General features: G+C 54.5%; 1 protein-coding gene across 1 annotated transcript; it reads left to right on the top strand.

The window, feature by feature from the left end:
• The first annotated feature begins 10,097 nt into the window (after positions 1–10,097).
• On the top strand, positions 10,098–18,983 carry KLHL17 (kelch-like family member 17). Its single transcript, XM_009572259.1, has 11 exons — positions 10,098–10,333; positions 10,966–11,087; positions 11,556–11,777; positions 12,819–12,935; positions 14,019–14,232; positions 14,321–14,465; positions 15,050–15,217; positions 15,576–15,664; positions 16,776–16,849; positions 17,899–18,080; positions 18,755–18,983. Exons 1-11 carry the CDS (start codon positions 10,123–10,125, stop codon positions 18,981–18,983), a joined length of 1,773 nt encoding a protein of 590 aa, XP_009570554.1. The 5' UTR covers positions 10,098–10,122.
• Positions 18,984–19,406: the final 423 nt, after the last annotated feature.

The following is a 19,406-nucleotide window of genomic DNA, read 5'->3' as shown; positions in this document are numbered from 1 at the left end:
GGAGGGGGCCCGGCGGCAGGAGGGCCCCCCGGAGGAGCTCTCCATCGCTCCCCGCCGCTGCTCTTGCGCTGCCGGTGGCGCGTCCCTCCTCGGAGAGCAAGTTTGCCCGTCGGGGTACAACGCGTCTGGAGGAACAACCGGTGCCGTTTCTGAACGGCTGCCCGCGCTGCTTGCTCTCTGCACCTCGGCATCTCTCTGGAGCTGAGGCCGGCGGCATTTCTCTGCTAAGCGTGGTCTCCTTCCCTGTCCTCTGCCAAGTCGTGGAGCCATCCCTTTGGTAAAGGAAAAAGCTGCAGTTTTAGTGCCTGGCGAGATGCTGGGGCCCAGGGAAGAGCTGCAGAGAGGTTCTGACGGTTGTGTTTTTGCTTACCCTCGGTGGAAGCACAGGGGCTGTTTGGTAGCGTTGGCTGTGGGGGAGCTGAAGGGCACAGGGAGAAATATTGCCTCAGGTTTTCTGGTAACTTGGCAGGAGGGAAGCAGGAGGCAGCTTTTTTCTGGCCTCTGCAGTGACCACGAGGGCAGAGGGCTCTCCTCGAGCTACAGCATCTCTGTTTGTGGAGGTGGTCCTAGGGAGCAGCAGGCCAGGGCAGGCAGCTGGTTTGGTTCTGCTGGCTGAGCAAATATCTCCCTCTCCGAGGAGTGCCGGCCCTGGGACCTCGGCTTCTCTACAGCAAGGAAGAAATGCAGCGGTCGGGTGGCTGCCCCTGCTCTCTGTGCCTCAGTTCACAGCCACCAACTGGCTGGACTCTTGTGCCAAACTAGAAAACTGCAGAAACAGTGGCCTTGCTTTTATGGGGTCTCTCTGTAAAGGAAGCCTGCTCTCCTTTGACTTCAATGGCCGCTGTCCGATGAGCGCTATCTTGGGGCACTCTCCATTGCTGGAGACCACAAGGAGGGAGGTTAGTTCTGGAGTGGTTCAGCAACACGTGGATATTCAGGTGCTTTTGATCCTGACAGTCTCCAGGTGCGCTAGGCTGATGCCGATAACTTGTTGTCCCTAGGACAGGGCACAGCTGAAGTGAGCCTCAGAGAGCTGCTGCCCCTTTTCAGGATGGATGGTCCAAAGGCATGAGCTGCATTTAAGTATGGGAGGAGAGATGGGGCCTCTGCAACAGATTTGGGATGTCTCTGTGCTAGCGTTTTGCACCAGGAGGTGCTGGTTTGTTACAAGTCCACTGTTACGTAGCTCGCTAATACTTCAATGTGCAATAGCCTTTTGGTTACGATCGCTACAGCCAAGCAATCACCTCTGTGGAATCTCTCCCCTCTGCGCCCCAAGTTTCTCTCCTGACCCATGAGCATCTGGTGGAAATACTTTATTCAGCACGGCAGTGAATAAGACTCTTAGGGATCTTGGGTGTAAAGATCTGAGTTTCCTTCCTGAGAACTGACAGATTTATGAATCCCAGCAAATAGCATCTAATTCAGAGCGGACCAGGAGCTGGCAGGCATAGTAGTCACCTGGTCTCTTGGCTTGACAGTCTAGGATCCAAATGGGGTTGCTCCTTAGTATCTTGGGTAGCTAGGATGGTCTCTTATGCTTTCTGTCAGCTCAGGTCAGCTTGGTGAGGGTGGCAATGGAACCTCTTTGCTCTGCCAGCCCGTCTGGTGGCCATCTGCCCTTGCTCTCATCAGCATCAGTCTGGATGGAGTGGGACGTGAAAATCAAGGCAGGCATACTCTGAAGACTGGCTATCTGCTGGGGAGACTGTTCTGGGTTCTGGTCTTGCTTTGCTGCATTTCAGGCTCAGCAGCTCAAAAATCAAACAGCCGTGCTGAAGTCTCAGTGCTGGCTTCTGTATTTTCTCAGGTGCTGGAGCCTTAGGCAAGCTGGACTTGGTAGCAAGGGAGGCTTCACCCTTTCTGCCTGGCCTGCTCGGACTGGCTGCAAACTACTCTGCCTTTTCGAAAGGATGTGACTCCGCAAGGACAGGAATTCAAGCTCCTTCAGCTGAAATTCCCAGGGTCTGGGACCCACTGGCCTTGGCAGACGCCCAGTGTACCAGCAAACTCAAGGCCGTTATGTCACATGCTCCTCATAGCTCAGTTTTCATGTATGTGGCCTGTGCTGCTGCCTGCAAGAAGATGTGAGGGAATTCTCTTAATTGTTTTCTGGCTTGAAAACAGGCTCCCACTGCTCCACAGTGTGAAGCACTGAGCTTGTTCAGAAGAGGAAATGCAGGGCTGCTTACGTGGTCCGGTACATTTACATTGCCAACCCACGCTACGACTGAGGCTGGTAGGAGGCTTTGTAAGCTGTCCGTAAATGTGGCATGGGCCACGCAGTCTCTGTGAAAGGGATGAGGCCAGGGTGCAGCTGGTGACCTCCTGGTTCAGAGAGTCACTCATGAGCAGCGCTTCACATCGGCAGCAGCGTTGTTCCCTGGCTTATCCGTCTGTAAAAGATCCGCTCGCCCGTTTGCAGCTAGCAGACCCGAGTGCTTTTTCCTTCTCTCCTAGTCTACTGCTGGAGCCACTAGATCACACTGCCTCGCGTCATGGAGTCAACTTTCCCTTTAGAAGCCAAGTGGTAACTCGTGCTCGAGTCTCACCAGATTCATCGTTCTCGTCTGACGTCAGGGCATTGCTGAGCGGTAACGACCCGTTCTGAACTGGCCCACTGCCACCTACTCCAGACACCATCACCTTGCACAGCGGACAGGTAAAGGGCACAATCCCTCTTTGAATAGCTGCTGGCCAAGGATGTTGCAGGCAGGGAGCTCCTGGGCAAGTGTAGGAGCCAGGAATATTGAGATACGGGCTGCCTCTAGTGACCTGAGCGCTCTCGTCTTGTCTGTTTACCTGCCTGAAAAATGAGTTGGGGACAGAGATGTCTGCCATGGGGGAGGCTAGAGGGGGATCAGGAATATCACAGTGATGGATAGTGCAGCTGAAGCTGTTAACTATCACTCTGCTGCCTGGAGAGGAGACTTGCTTGATGCCTATGTGTAGAGGTTTGGCACTGCTTGTGCCATAAAATAGCACTGGATGTGACAGTAGCTTCTCTCCCGTGTCTGCTGGGGGACAGTGGGAGGGAGGAATTAGGACATGACCCACATTTCCTGTCCTTGGCAGAGGCAAAGGCCTCCTTTTGCTTAGATTTTGGTGTGCTTTGTGCTGGACTGTAGGAACTGCTGTCTAATCCCAGTGCAGCTGGAGACCTGCACGTTTTGCTGAGCAGCTCAAGGCATGAATTAGTTTCCATTTCTTGTTTCTTCCTAACCTGGGAATTCAGCAGTCCCAAACCTATTCGGGTCCTGACCCTTACAATCAATTACTCAAAGTGACCCAAGTGTTAGCACAGATGCCTCTAAATCCCTCAACCATGGAGTCCTGCTTGGAGCTGCTGTGATGCCCTGTGTGCAAAATACTAAAAGCAAAAGCTGAATTTGAAGATGTCTGCAGGAAGAGTTGCCACCTGCATGAAGTGTGCATGAGAGAGGGAGAAGATTGTGTACCCAGACAGGCACTGAGCAGGCTGGATACCCTTTATCTCTTCCAGGTGTGGGAATGTCCCAGTGCAGGCACTCAGGCTCTGCCTTGCACTCCCTCCTCTCTCAGCTAAACCACTTCTGAGTGTGAGCTGGGGTAACTGAGAGCAACTTTGAGCTGAGTTTCCAAACAAAACTCCCCAGGAGTAATGGGGAGAGAGGCTTTAATTAGAAAAGACCTCCAACCTTCTGCGTGCACCAGAGCCGATTGATTACAACCCACTGAGTTGCTGAAAGGCACTGGCTAGGTCAATGTGCTGAATGCCCTTCCTGCCTGAAGCCAGCACTGTCTCTGTGCTGTAGAGCTGGCAACTGTGTGCAGTTTTCCCCCGGCTTCCCCACCCCCTTGCCGAGGCTCCACATCCTCTCTGGCAGCTTGTCACTTCTCTGCAGATGTCTAGACAGGAGGATTCAGTGCGTGTCAGTTATGCCTAATTCATTAAAAAAGCCCAAACCCTACTGAGAGCTGGGGATTCTCAGTCCTGCAGACTCAGCGCTGTCTGCGGTGCCCTGTGCTGCCTTGAGGCTAGCTCAGAGCAGATTAATTCCACCGATCGGCAGGAGCAGCGCGCGCCTCGCCCTCCCATCTGTAGCAGGGGGGCTTGGGGAATAGAAGGCAGACGTGTCGTCAGGGGCAGTGCTGGCAGCCGGAGCAGAAGGGAGGGAAGAGGAGGTGGAGAGAAGTGTTTGGGGCTGAGGTGCATGCTCCTAACCCCTCTTTGCAGCTCACCCCAGTTGTGTGTTCTTGGCATGCTCATGTCTTCCGCCGTGTCCGTTGGGAGCTGGCAGAGGGGTGCAAGGTGTCCGAGTCCTCAATCTGGCTGTCTGAAACTGTCGGCTTCCTAATTCTACTGTCCCTCCTGCCACCTCTGAAGGCAGAGCTGGTGCCAGGAGTGACAGCTCCCCTTGCCACGTTAAGTCACGTTTCCATCAATATTTGCAGTCCTGACTTCTGTATAGGTGCAGTTGTAAATCAGCCATCACAGTAGCGATGACAGGACCTGCAGTTCAGAGCATCTAGCTCACTTGCTGGTCCTGGACTATTAGGTTCCTCTGCTTCCTCACAATTACTGGCTCTTCTAGGCTGAACACACAATTAACCTTATATTAAAAAGACTGAATGTGAGCTGCTGCACACTGTCGGTGTCTGTTTGAATTCCCTGGATGTAGGTAAAGTGTTACAGGGGCTGAGAAGGGACTGAACATCGAAGTGTTGCACTGAGGGGGATAGATTTTTCTGTCTGTATCAGTTACGCTAACGCGACAGGTCCTGGTGGGGACAATTGCCTAGATTTAGTACCTGCTTTGCATCTGAGTCCTGGGCCTATACAGCTGGATGATTTCCAACCCTCTTTGATTGTGTTTACTGTGGGGAAGGGAGCAGGAAAGGTAGGAATGCAATATATTTTGTAATGGGCAGTGCCAGGCCCTCTGAAAGAAGCAAGAATTTGGGATATCCAAGTTTGAAGTGTAAGGGCAGGTAGTGTATATCTGCTGTAGCTTGTGAAAACAGCCCTGGTGTCTTAGACATGCCTACTGCAAGAGGATTACTGATGCAAAAATACTGCTAGTCATCTGGTAGTTTAAAGCTTCTCTTTAGACGCAGGCTTCAGCGCCGTGGACAGGGTTCAACAAAAGGGATAGCTCAGCCAAATTGGGCCTCCACAAAGCAATAAGGAAGGTGAAAATTTGCAGGCCTGCAGTGTACTCAGCTGCATCTCTGGATGCTGGTACGAGCTGTATTAGCGGTCTTACTTTGCAACAGCACAACAGCAGCTATTGTTACTGCCGGCTCAGCTGTTTGTGTCCCTTGACTGTTGAAGGGAAGGAAGAGAACACAGGAGCACATCTTCTTCCCAGCCCTGCTCCCAGGAGGAAAGAAGCTACTTGCGCTTGTGTGCACACCCAGACAGCTGGGCAGGGGCTTGCCTGTGCCCCCGTACGCTGCCCCGGTCCAGTCCTGCCCTGAGCTTTAATGTGAATTGCACATTTCAGTTCTTTGGGGGAATGCTGAATTGCAGGAGGCTGCTTATTGGCAAATGGCCTGTGACTCCTCTCAGAGGGCTTAAAAATAAGAATTCTGATTTCTGGTGTAGGGGAGATGGAGATGCACTTGGAAGCACCAATTCCAGCCTGTGACTCCAGTGTCAAGCTCCTTCTTCCCCAGGGGTCCATGCTATTGCTCTGCCCCAGGATGAGTTTTGCTGTGCTGTTGTGGAGGGCTTTGGCTCCATTGCCCGGAATGGAGATCTGAAGCTGCTGGGCACATCAGAGTAGCGCTGCCGGCAGTCCCTTCCTGCCTGGGGACAGAGCCAGAGGAGGTCTGTAGGCAAAAAAAGGGACTTTGTGCCTGGGAGATGGACCCCCAACGCCAAGGAAGGGGGGGAACCATTCCTCTGAAGGGGAAACTGGCAACATGGTGCCACCTTATTGACCTGGTTTGTGCTGCCCTCTGCTCTGTTCGTGCTGTGACACGCTGGGGTAGAGATGAGTGCCAGCGAGGACTTAATGCCTTATCCTGAAGGTCTAATGGCAGCACTTCTGTGGGAGATGCAGCGCTTGCGCACGAAAAAGGGCTTTGTAGCTGATTTACCAGCAAAGAGGTACTGGGATATCAACATAGGGATAGGGCACACGGGGAAGCGATGGATTTAAGCATGATTGTATGTCAGGCCTTAGGGCATGTCATGCCTTAGAGGAGGGGATGTCACCTTATCCACAGCAAAGACTCGTCCCCAACATCTGACCAGCTGTACAGGATGTGTTTTTTGCAGTCTCCTAGCTGGCCTGGCGGACACAAAATGTCCATCCAGGCTGTCAACAAAAAGCCATTCTCCAGGGCCTTCCTGGGGAAAGGGCAGGCTCTGAACTTTTCCCTGGAGGATACTCTGTTCCCTGTTTATTGCTCAGCATGCTTCTTTTCACTCTCGGCAAAATATGTTTTTTTGTGCAAAGAGAACAGACCTCCCTTTGGGCAGGGATCATTTGCATTAATTAACAGAGCTGTTATGCGTGGCCATGCTCTGTCGCATAGGAGCCAAACAAACGCCTTCTTTTTTTTGTCATAACCTAAGAGTTATTACAAGTCAGCCACCGCATCCATTATAGCTGATGCATAACACGTGCATTCATGCTGCTGCATGCTCCACAAAACTGGGCTTGTATTTACTTCCCCCCGCTGGAGCTCTGGACACTGCTTTACTGTCTCTTGTGGTCCAGGCACTGCTCCCCATTAATTATATCTTAGCGGTGCTCATAGACCTTCATTTCCTGGGAATGAAGTTTTACAAGGAAATAAGGAATATTTAGTGCTGCCAGTGAGGCTGAGGGTTCAGGCACAGGGAGCAGCACAAGCAGCAGTGGGGTGTCCTTTCTCTTTTTCCCCACTGATTATATTCTGACCCTTTAAAGCAAAAGAGCTTGGATGGGAACAAGTTATTGCGGAGCAGAGGGGACACTGGGAAGTGGGACTGAAGGGGCTGTACCCACTGCAAGCCTTAGGCCAGACCCATGCCACCGTGCCCTGTGCTTCTGGATGGTGGCCTTTTCCCAAGGTGGCTGGTGGGTGGGTGAGCTGCTCTCCGCGGGGGGAATGCTGAAGCTGTAGCAAAAAAACATCAAGCAGAATTGGTTCAGGCTGCCTGCGGGTCAGGTCAGCTGGTGACTGTCCCCTGGTGCGGGGATGCTCTTGGGAGCCCAGTGGCAGTGTGGTGGCTGGGATGGCATCTCCCTCTGGCCCTGCTCCGTCACGTCAGAGACCGAGTGACACTGCGGTGGTGTAGCTCAGGGTGCTGCACAGCGGCGTGGGCGAGGGAGGCACCGGTGGTGTTTCAGTCGAGCTCTTTAGAGCTCTGGGAGGTGTGTGCCAGCCCTCGCTGGTGACAGCAGCCGGGTGTGGGTGGAAAGGGCGGTGGACGATAGCTGGTCTCTACCTCCTGGCCATGGGAATCATTGCAAGGAAAGGTAATGTCACCCTTGTCACTCTCTGCATTTGTACTTGCCCAGAATTGTGCAATGACTCAGTGGCAGGGCTGGGAAGAGAGCCCAGCACTTCTGACCCTCTTTGGAAATGCGTTTGATTACTTTGATGCCAATACATTGGCTACAGCAACCTTCAGTCTGTTGTGCCCTCTGTGTCTCCCCTGACCGCTGGAGCTGAGTTGTGTGCTACCCCCGGCCAGGCCGGGGCAGCAAACCTTTCCTCGCAGTCTCCAAGAGCGCAATGAGAAGCAGTCCCATCTTCTCCCTGCTCCTCTGTCCTGTCCTGCATTGTCCCCCCTCTGGTCCTCCCACTGCGGTGGAGCTGGGACCTCCCATCCTTTGCTACCAGCACCCAGGAGGTGTGAGGCAAGTGCTCTCAATTACATCTGGGGCATGACTTAAATACTGATGGGGAGAAGTATGCTCAGCAGTGTATTAAAAAGATAAACCAGCTCGAGCATATCAGGAAAACCCTCAGGCTTGCAGCTGGGAAGGGGAATAAAGGCGAGAAAGCACCGTTTGCTCTCTGCCACTACAGCAGGTCTGGGAAAGGAGCTCTTGAGCCCAGGTAGAGATGCTAATAATTATAAACTGCCTTCGTGCGGGCACCTCTCATCAGTGTCCACGCGTGTGAATTAACGCACTGAGGGTGTTCTAGGGATGTTGCAGCTTTCTGAAAAGCTTGGCTGAAGGGTGTGGGAGGAGAAGGCCGGTTAACTCATGACTTCTTTCCTGTCAAGGGCACGGTGGCATCCTACTCTCATTGCTGGAAAGCATCAACAGGCGCTGCCTTTGTTGTGTGCCCGTGAGTCCTCCCCGCTGACAGAGATGAGGAATCTCGTATCACACAGGATGATGCAAATAGAAGAGGGCATTGCAGGCTTCTCTCCTGCTCAGGAAAGATGTTTATTCATCTTTTTTCCTCCCCCAGACTCTAGTACACGATACAATTGCTATTTAAAAATGAATAGATGGCTGCATTTGTGGCTGAGCAGGCACAGCATGGTGGGTTTCTATTTTTAGGCTCAGCACGGCTGGCGACGTGTAGGTGTCGTGAGGAGCAGAGAGGCTGAGGGGATTCTCTCGCCGCAGGGATGCGGGGGCAGGCGCACGAGTGCAGCACACAGGCTTTTTTTCTTCAAGATGCCTTTTTCTCCTGCTCCCTCCTCCTTCTTCCTCCTGCTGCTCAGTCATTCTCTTTTCACTCCCCCACCTTTTCCTTCGGGTGCTGCTGGCAGGGAGACAGTCAAACGCCTTTCGAAACACTATGAGCAGCCTAGATGCAGACAGCATGGAAAGAGAAAACATCTTTGCACAAATAAATGCCCTTGTTCCTTGATTAGGCAATTTTTGTTTTCTGCAAGCCGATCAAGTTTATACTCCTGTTCCCTGCCTGGGCTGTCCCGGAGTGTGTGGAAGGACTGTCCCGCTCCACGCTCAGTGGCGTGTACGTGTATGCACAGACTGAGTTCTGCATCGGGTCCCAGCCGCCCGATCAGCATCTCTGTTCTTTGCTGTCTGTCCCTCCTGTCAGCCTCGTCAAACAAAAACTACCTGAAGTTCAAAGTTACCTCTTGGAAGGACAGCCAGGGTCTCAGCCGGGGCTGCTTCAAGGGAGATCTAGGAGCTCTGCTTTGCCCAAACTGCCTGCTAGGCTAGCGAAGAACAGGAGTCTGTGGTGCTGGAGCAGGACTGTTTGGTGCAGCCTTGAAGCAGTGGTGAGGTCGGACGTACCTGGGTAGAGGATGCTGGAGGAAAGTGGAGATCAGGATCCTGTTCCCTAGCTGACCACCTGGGAATCCCCAGCCTCTGTCCGAAAAGAGGCCTGAAATATAAAATGTCAGGAAGAGTCGAATCCCAGGTCTGCAGGATTCTGTACTGGGGCTGTAGAGCTCTGTGCTGCAATTGCCTTTGCCCTCTGCCTTATCCTCCTGAATTGTGTGGGCTCGGGAAAGGCAGCAGCTCTCTGAGCTTAACTTTTGAAGGCAGGTGCGTGCATTACAAATCTCCTAGCGTCTTCTGGAGGCTGGAAGGGAACAGCCACCACTCGAAGAGCTGTGGTCCATAACATCACTCTTGCCTTTTAGGATATGGGATTCACCGGTTGTTTTCTGTTTAGGCTAATCAGGGTTGTCATGTTCGCTGTCTCTAGTGGTCTATTTAAGCTGTGTTTGATCAATGCAGGGCTGGCGTGCCCTGGTGAGACTTCTAAGATCAATGCTTCTGCTGATATTGCATGGAAATGCACCTTGTTAGGTGGATTTGGAGATGGTGCAACTTCAAGGAAAACCAGTGTGAGCGCATATGTTGTAGAGCAGTACCCTTCTGAAGGCAGGTGAGGAGGATATTGATCCAGAGATGAACACAGCTGGGAAGCAGTGTCACAGAACAGAGTCTCAGCATTGCTTTGCATTTCTTGTGTTCTTCCAGGGACTGTCTTCTCCCCATCGGTGGTTTATGAGCAGGATGATGTTTCCCTGGCAGGGGCTGGTTGGACAGGAGCTGTTCTTGTGCAGGGTCTTTGGCAGGCATACTTGGGGGCTACGGGAATTGTCTGGGACTAGAGCTATTCTTGCCTGAGTAATGGTTTGGTTTTCCCCCATGCCAGTGCTGCTGAGAAGGGAAAGCCCACCATCTACCACCTGCAGCCATGGAAGGGGGTGTGCAGCTCCTCAACCGCGATGGCCACAGCATCTCTCACAATTCCAAGCGGCACTATCACGACGCCTTCGTGTGCATGAACCGCATGCGTCAGCGTGGGCTGCTCTGCGACATTGTGCTCCATGTGGGCACCAAGGAGATCAAGGCCCACAAGGTGGTGCTGGCGTCCTGCAGCCCGTACTTCCACGCCATGTTCACAAGCAAGTAGTGTCCTCTCTTCCCCATGGCCAGGGTCTCCTTGCTCTTCAAACCACCTCTTCCCTGCAACCTCCTCCCCTTTCTGTCCTGCTCCCTATTCTCACTGCCCTACCCTATGGAAATATGATGCCTGTATAACATCTCTGTGAGCAAGTGCAGTAATGTTCCTCATTTTCCAAATTTTTTACAATGAGGATGGTGAAATACTGGCACAGGTTGCCCAGAGAGGTGATAGATGCCCCATCCCTGGAAACATTCAAGGTCAGGTTGGACAGGGCTTTGGGCATCCTGATCTAGTTGAAGATGGCCCTGCCCATGGCAGGGGGGTTGGACTAGATGATCTTTAAAGGCCCCTTCCAGTCCAAACTATTCTATGATTTGGCTTCCTTCCATGAAGCCCTTTGCCCATAACCCCATGCACAGGTACCTTGATGACCATCCTGCAGACATGGACCCCATTACCTAGAATATACTGCTGCTTCTCCTTGCTAAGAGGTGGGCAGGAGACCTTTCTGGGCTGTGATGCTGGGCTGTGGAGGTGGATGCGGCTCGTTCCATGCATGGTCAAGTCTTCCTGTGGGGAAACAATCCTGCTGTGGGACTTTGTTCATGTCTAGTATCTGTGTTGCCCCAGATGAGATGAGTGAGAGCCGCCAGACCCACGTGACGCTGCACGACATTGACCCACAGGCCCTGGAGCAGCTGGTGCAATATGCTTACACGGCTGAGATTGTGGTGGGCGAGGGGAATGTGCAGGTAGGAGCTTCCCCCCAAATCTCTCTTCTCCTCAAAACTGTTCTGTATGAGACTTACCTCCTGGGGGCTCCTCCCTCCCTCTGCTCAGCACTTTCAGCTGTTCTGTGATGGCACTTGCATCTAGCAGTGGTCAGGGAGTTCATCTGCTCCCCTGCGCCCAGAGGTGCGGCTGCTGCGACTGCTGCGGCTGGGAATGGCTCCTAAAAGTATCGTGCAGTGGCCAGGTCTAGTCCTGAGCATCTGCCATTCTCCTGCCATTTCCTGGCCCTGTGGGGAGTTATGGGTGTCCTTCTCAGCTCTTCTTTAGCTTAGTCCTGTTGGAAACAAAGAATGCTTTGTCCTCTCTGTGCTTGCGTGCCTGAAGGTGCTCAGCAAGCCTGCTCTGTTATTGACTTGCAATGAGACAAGGGTGAAAATGGTTTCCTTGCCCTGGAAACTCTCTTTTCCCCCATTCTTTTCCACTGCCAGACACTTCTTCCTGCTGCCAGCCTGCTTCAGCTCAATGGTGTGCGGGATGCTTGCTGCAAGTTCCTACTCAGCCAGCTCGACCCATCCAACTGCCTAGGGATCCGGGGTTTTGCTGACACGCACTCCTGCAGCGACCTCCTCAAGTCTGCGCACAAGTATGTCCTCCAACACTTCGTGGAGGTGTCCAAGACGGAGGAGTTCATGTTGCTGCCTCTTAAACAGGTGAGGTCCTGATGGGAGTGTGAAGGTGTGGCTGTGGCAAGGCTTTTCGTGCTCTGTCCTGGAAGGCACGGTGTGCATGTCAAGAGCCCAAGGAACCTGCCCTGGAGGGACAGGGTCTGGCAGGGGATGTACCCAGATTCTGTGCTTTGGTCCTTTCTGTTCAATGGAGAGAGAATACACGAGAACAGTGCTGTCGGAGAGCGAGCTTAATCCCATGTGAAATAGGGATGGGAGGGTAGCACGGAGGATAATTGCTGTTGCTGGTGCTTGAGCTCTGAGCACGCTGCCTTCTCTCTGGGAGCACAGGCCAAGCAGTAAGTCCTGGCTGCCCTGGTCACATAGCTGTGATGTTTAATTCAGAGCTCAGCTAATGTTTCCTGCTGCTTTTCATGTGGTGCCAGTATGGCCCCTGGCTCATCACTGCCTGCAGGGTGCTGTGCTCTGCGCTGGCCAGCAGGCATTCCCAGTCCTTGCTCTGCATCACCCGACCCTATATGGTCCCTCACCAGCATACAGATGCTTCCCTTCACCCATTCTCAGAGCAGTGGGGCGTGTGGCAGCAAGAGGAGGGTACATATCTCCACTTGCTCCAGCTCCGTCGTCCTTGGCAGGTGAAGCGAGCGTGCTGGGTACAGCCAGGGCACCTGGCTCTGTCCCATGAAATATTGAAGGGATGCTTGCAAGCAGAGTCGTCTGCCTGATCTCACTAATGTTGATTGGAAGTGTCAGGCATTGCAGCAGCCTCAGACACAGAAAGAGGGGTAATGAGCCAAGGAGGATGATCGAGGGCAGAACTGTCTCCACACCAGTGCTGCAGGGAGAGGGGAGGCACAGCTGCACCTGCCTGGTTTGGGGGACCCGGTTGCTCTTTGGATCCTTCTACGTCCAGTGAGAGAGAGTAGCTGTACACCCTCAACCACCAGCATCTACAGGAGGCAGCGGCTCTACCTCTGGCAGTGCTTTTCTGCTGGGCCAGTTACCTGGGTGTGTGAATGTGTCCTTTCTTCCCAAACCATACCACCTTTCCACCCCGCTCTGCAGGTACTGGACCTCATTTCTAGTGACAGCCTCAATGTGCCATCAGAGGAGGAGGTGTACCGGGCTGTGCTCAGCTGGGTCAAACATGATGTGGACAGCAGAAGACAGCATGTCCCCAGGGTGAGTCTGCTGGGGAAGGTGACCTGGTTCTACCCACCAGCTCTGAGTGCCTGGTCTGGGTGGATATATGGCTGAAGGAAGCTGCAGGGTGGCCAGAGGCATAGGTCCAGGTATAGATGAGGGTGTTGCCGAGAAAGTTCAGTCTTCCAGAGTGAAGTCCAAGCTATAGACAAATCCAAGGGGGATGCCCTGTCTGACCCCTGGCAGCTTGGGCACGCGGAACTTTGGGGAGGGTGTGAGCAGCAGGAGAGGTCAGCCCTGCCTGCAGCCTTTCACATGCATCCTCAGACAAAAAGCTCAGGCAAATTTGAGCAGGGACTTCTTTTAACTCATGCTTTTGTCTCTCTGCATCTGCATCTTGGAGCATGGATCTGCTAGCCTCCTGCCTGCCAAAGGTGCAACCGGAGAAGACATGGTTAAGCCCTTTCCTGCGGGGCTGCCAGCGCGTGGCACAGCATGGGCACCCTCTCACGGGTGCAGCCTCGCACTGCAGCGGTGGCTGTCGGTGCCTCCAGCAGCCCTGGCTTCCTCTCATCTTGCTGCTGTCATGCTTCTAGGCAGGCAGTGGGAGGAAGCATCCCTAGGTGTTCTCCCGAAGGCTGGGACTGAGATGGGACAGGATGAGGAATACTCTGTCTGAGGGTTTCTCCTGCGTTTCCACCTACCCCAGGGCTTGTTCTGTCTCCACCTTTGCTGGTTTTGTGCACCCAAACATCCCTCCTGTGGGCAATGCAGGCAACGTGGGACATGCTGGGCTCTGCAGCGAGGATTGTTGCTTGTAGGATGGGTGCTGGAAGAAGATGTGGGTATAGGCAGAGGGCAGGGTGGGGATCTGGGGTGGCTGTGGGACGTGTCACGGCCAGGCTGAGGGCTCCTGGCTCTGCAGAGACGTTAAGGCTGAATTGCTGCATGTGCTTTGGTGCCCTTAGTCACCGGGTGCCTGTCCTGCCAAGCGAGCGGGATGACATCTCCAGGTGAAGTCAGCCTTGCCAGGGTCCCCGGGGTTTGTAGGGGAGATATCGGGGCAGCACTGGGACGAACCCTTCCCGCCCTGCTGACGGGGTGCACCTCCTGTCCCTTCAGCTTATGAAGTGCGGGCGGCTGCCCCTGCTGAGCCGGGACTTCCTCATGAGCAACGTGGACACGGAGCTGCTGGTGCGGCATCACTCGGAATGCAAGGACCTGCTGATCGAAGCCCTCAAGTACCACCTCATGCCGGAGCAGAGAGGGGTCCTTAGCAACAGCAGGACGAGGCCGCGGCGCTGCGAGGGGGCCAGCACTGTGCTCTTTGCTGTGGGTAAGGCCCTGCCACGCGCTCACATACGTGCAAACCCCTTCCCAGGGCCTCGGACTGTTGTTTGCTCTGTTTGCCATCCCGTGCGCAGGTGGGGGGAGCCTGTTCGCCATCCATGGGGACTGCGAGGCCTATGACACGCGGACGGATCGGTGGCACATGGTGGCCTCCATGTCGACTCGCAGGGCCAGAGTGGGCGTTGCTGCCATTGGGAACAAGCTGTATGCTGTGGGCGGGTAAGGAGGGCTCGGGAGCCGTGCGCAGGGAGCTGGCAGGGATGCCTTCAGCAGCCTCTGAACAGAGCCGATGGGGAGAGCGGCACAGAGCTGCTCTGGGACCAGAGATGGCCAGCTGAGCCTCCCAGGGCCAGCCTCCGGATGAAGCAATCCAGTATCTCTGGGTTACTAACTGCAGGAGTAGCAGCTGAAAACTACTTCCGTAGTTCCGAGCAGTGAGTTTGCTAGCTTTCTGTTTGGTGATGGCTACGTCCTGGACTTGCGCTGTTTCCTCCCATTTGCCCTACGCTGCAGGCTGTTAAGAGCCTGCTAACTCCCTAGCCCACCTCGGCCCTAGTGTGTGTGGGCCCTCTGAGACCTGCTTTCTTTGCAGAGCACCAGGAGAGCTCAGCTAACGGCTCTGCACTTTCAGCAAGTGCTTTAGGGCACTCTGTCTTGAGGAAGCTGGGCAGGAGGGAGAGGGGAGGGGTGGTGGCAGGGACCCAAGGCTCTTGGTCAATTCTGGAGTGTAGGACCAGCCCACAGCCTCAGCTGCAATCCGGGCTTCCCAGCTCTTACATGTTCTCCTCTTTTTCTCCCTACAGCTACGATGGGACCTCTGATTTGGCCACAGTGGAGTCTTATGATCCTGTCACCAATTCCTGGCAACCTGAGGTGTCCATGGGCACCAGGAGGAGCTGCCTGGGTGTAGCAGCGCTTCACGGGCTTCTGTACGCTGCTGGGGGGTACGATGGGGCCTCATGCCTGAACAGGTAGGGGATTGCCTTGCTACAGGCTCCTCCACTGCTCCTGCATGCACTGTCCTTGGCGTTGGGTGCCTGGGGAGCCCACAAGGCCTGCTCCTGACAGATGGACTGGCCCCAGAGTAGATGTCTTGCAATCCAGCTCTGTCTTCCAGTGTCTTTGGCACAGGCAAAGTTTCTTCAGGGGAAAAACCATTTTGTAGCCCTGTGCCACAACAGAACATAGCCTTTGTCAGTTCTTCCCTTCATTTTCCCTGTCTATTCCCAAGCTTCATTGGGAGCTGCCCCTGAGGGCCTGTGTCAAAGAGCTTTGACCTGGGTTTTGCCAGTGTCACACCTTATGTTCCTGTGTCCCTGCCTGCTGCAGCGCAGAGCGGTACGACCCTCTGACAGGCACCTGGACATCCATCGCTGCCATGAGCACCAGGAGACGCTACGTCCGGGTGGCAACGCTAGGTGGGTGATGGCATGGGATCTGACTGACTTCTGTGCAGACTGTCTCTTGCATTTCTGGTGGTTCCTTTTGATGTTCTTCTGTTCTAGTTCCTGCCCCTTCTTCCTAGATTCCCTAGCTGTGAGTCCAGGTAGCCCAGCCATTCCTCTGCCGTGTCCTGACATGCTCCCTGCCTCTGCCCTCCTCCTCAATCTCCTTAGTAGTTGGGTTTCATCACATTCTGGAGGCAACTCCTGAGAGGACCCACAACTTGTTCCTCAGTTCCTTTGTGCCCCTTCTACTTTGGAGCAAGAGGGCTGGCTGCGGATGATCACCTATCCCTGGAAAGGAAGAGACAACCTTATTACTTCTTCATTATGAAAGCAGGACAGTCCTTTTACTGATGATCCAAGTAGTAGTGCAGGGTCAAAACTGTCTCTACCAGGGGTGTCACAACATTAGGTGCAATGCTGTGACGTCTCCTAACTGTATTGAATGAGTTCTGTCCTTAAGGAGAATGCAGTGTGAGAACTGGCCACTTCATTGTTTAGTGCAGCTATGGGGTTAATGCAGGTACCACTCCCCACCCTAGCGGGTGCTGGACCTCCCTGAGAATGCCAGGGTAGCATGCTGCTCCCCATCGTCCCAGGAACTGCTGTGCGGTGTCCCTGTGGTGCCTCTCTCCTGCCCTGTTCTCTGGTTTCAGCTCTCAGTGCTGACTCAGAGGTTCCATCCCCTCCATCACCAGCTCATACTCTCTGCCTGCCACGGCCTTTATTGGAGTTCCCCTGCTCCAGCCTCCGCTGCTAAAAATAACCCCTTGCTCTGGCGGGGAGCACTTGCAGCTCCCATAATGAGGAGGTCAAGAAGCGGCAGGCGAACGAGCTCTTTGGGAAGCTTGCAGTGTGGCAGAGAAATTGCCTGATGAATATTTCACAATGCTCCATGCTGCAAGGGGAGGGGGAGCTGGGGGAGCCCTGCTGAGAGGAGCTTGGCTGCCTGGGGAGCGGGAGGCACTGCGGCTACTATATGGGAGCCTATATGGGCACCCTGGGCAAGAGTTGTGGGAGGCTGTGCTGGGACTGGGGCCATGCTCTTTAGCTAACTCCTGTCTGTGCGTGACTGTCTTTGCAGAAGGCAACCTCTATGCCGTTGGGGGATATGACAGCTCATCCCACTTAGCCACAGTAGAAAAGTATGAGCCCCAGGTAAATACAAGAGAGAGCATGGCTGGTAACCCTTTTCCTTCTCCCCTTCTGATGGGTGCCTGAAAGGGCCCTGCAGAAAGCTGAAGGCCACACAAGTTGCTAGAGAACTTAGCAGACAGTGAGAGATCAGCTATGCGTGGTCTCTTAGCAAACCGCTGCCATAGCTTAAGATGTGACCACTTCCTAGCAAAGCATTGCAGCAGCAGTGGAGCAGAAGGCGTACCCACATGAGCCTGTGCAGCACAGACCTGCCTGCCTCCTGGGAGAGTTAAGCCACCATGCGTGACTATGAGATGGAGTGGGTATCAGCCCCTTCCCCAGCTCTTCTGCGGGGGCAGAGTATCCAGGGGTGCAATCCAGAGCAAAATGAGCCACAGCTCATCCATGCAGGCTCCAAGATATCTCTTCGAGATTTTCAACCACCAGAACACTCTCTCTCCCCATTGTCTGTAGGCCAGCTCAAGTTATCTAGGAAGAACAGTTCTTGTTCATGCCCTGAGCTATTTCCAGCTTCCAGCTGAGGTCCTTGCTGCATGCACATCCAGAGTGGTTAGCAGGGATTGTGGCAAGCTGGGGACATGTGTTGGGCTTGGGGTCTCACAGCTCTGTTAGAGCTAAATCACTGCAAAAAGATCAAAGAGAAGGTCCTGGAGGTTTTTCATGAGCTGTAAAGCCACAGTTGTGACTGGTACAGATTTGAAATAGATACAGCTCAACCCCCATGACTGGGCTGGGATTCAGCTGTGACGTGACTGGTGGCCTGGCACAGAGATCTCTGTGCTCAGGCCCCTGGGATGGCAGGACTCCTGCCAGCTGTGGCTGTGCTTTCCTGAGCCAGTCAGCAGAGGTCTGTCCTGGGGCCTGCAGCTCTTCCTCTGGGAGAGTCAAAGGAAAGAACTAGGGTCCCCCCTAAAGTCTTTTTGGGGGAGGACCGTTATGTCAGGAGCTGTGTGGTTAGAGCAGGACTAATATCGCAGCACTGGGTTGGCAGGGGTACACTGAAGATGACTTGCACATCTAGCTCACAAACAAACATTGCCTCTTCCCAGATCAACACCTGGACGCCCATTGCCAATATGCTAAGCCGCCGGAGCAGTGCAGGAGTGGCCGTGCTGGAGGGGATGCTCTATGTGGCTGGTGGCAACGATGGGACCAGCTGCCTTAACTCTGTTGAGCGCTACAACCCCAAAACCAACACATGGGAGAGCGTGGCGCCCATGAACATCCGTAGGTAAGGAGCTCTGCCCCTGCCACGCTCCCGAGCTGCAGGGGAGCCTCAGCTGCAGCAGTCAGGAACGGGGATCCCATCTCACAGAGAGCCTTGCCTTGCTTGGCACTGCAAACCGTAAAATGCAGACCATGCCCCAGGGCCTGGCTAACGCTGCAGTTGGCTGGCTCTGTGCTGCTTGCGTAAAGGCACCCCACGCTCCCCGCTGCGCTGTGAGGGACTGGTGCCTGTGTGCCAGGAGGGCAGAGCAGGGACGTTCTGCAGCAGGCGTTTCTGCGGAGAGATTTATTCTCAGCAGTCTGTGTGGCCATAAAGAACCAGGTGGTATGGCTGGCTGAGGCCACCTAGGAGGTGTTGCTGGGCTGCAGGAGGATTTAAGGTTTGGAAGTCCAAGGATTTTAGGCTCCTAGGGCCTGTTATTTAGAGGTGGCACTTCTCCAGTGGGAGGAGGGTATCAGAGTGAAGGGGAAGATCTGAGGCTCTGTACTGCACTCTGCCACTGACTGACTGTTTGAGCCCCAGTAGTTCATTTTCACTGGGCATTTGTGAGGCTGGGCACTCCTTTTTGTGGGGTGACAGAGCTCTGGCCTGTTCATCTGAGGTGCTGAGCTCCCCTACACCCCACATACGCCGTGTTTGAGCCTCACATCCCTGTGGTCTTTGCATGGTCGTTCCAGGAGCACCCACGACCTGGTGGCCATGGATGGGTGGCTGTACGCAGTGGGTGGCAACGATGGGAGCTCCAGCCTAAACTCCATCGAGAAGTACAACCCCCGTACCAACAAGTGGGTAGCGGCCTCATGCATGTTCACACGCCGGAGCAGCGTCGGGGTGGCTGTGCTGGAACTCCTCAACTTCCCGCCCCCCTCCTCGCCCACCCTGTCGGTGTCTTCGACGAGCCTTTGACAAAGAATCAGGACCTACCTTACCTCAAGGGGACAGGGGTGCCTGGCGGAACGCTAGGCCAGCGTGGCCCGCCCCGCGGGGCAGCCGGTCGCTGTAGGATGTTCACACGCCGGAGCAGCGTCGGGGTGGCTGTGCTGGAACTCCTCAACTTCCCGCCCCCCTCCTCGCCCACCCTGTCGGTGTCTTCGACGAGCCTTTGACAAAGAATCAGGACCTACCTTACCTCAAGGGGACAGGGGTGCCTGGCGGAACGCTAGGCCAGCGTGGCCCGCCCCGCGGGGCAGCCGGTCGCTGTAGGAGGAGAACGAAGGTACCGGCTGGTGGCTCCAGCCTCCCCAGCACTCCTGTGAACCCCCGGAGCCATCCCCACTCTCGGTGCACACATCGGATCAGCACGACCGCAGCAGTTAGAAATGTGCTTTC

The sequence above is a fragment of the Fulmarus glacialis genome, unplaced genomic scaffold, assembly GCF_000690835.1.
Source record: "Fulmarus glacialis isolate BGI_N327 unplaced genomic scaffold, ASM69083v1 scaffold39532, whole genome shotgun sequence".
Lineage (NCBI taxonomy): Eukaryota > Metazoa > Chordata > Aves > Procellariiformes > Procellariidae > Fulmarus > Fulmarus glacialis.
The sequence above is the reverse complement of the archived record's forward strand: the minus strand, read 5'-3'. Positions and strand labels throughout refer to the sequence as shown.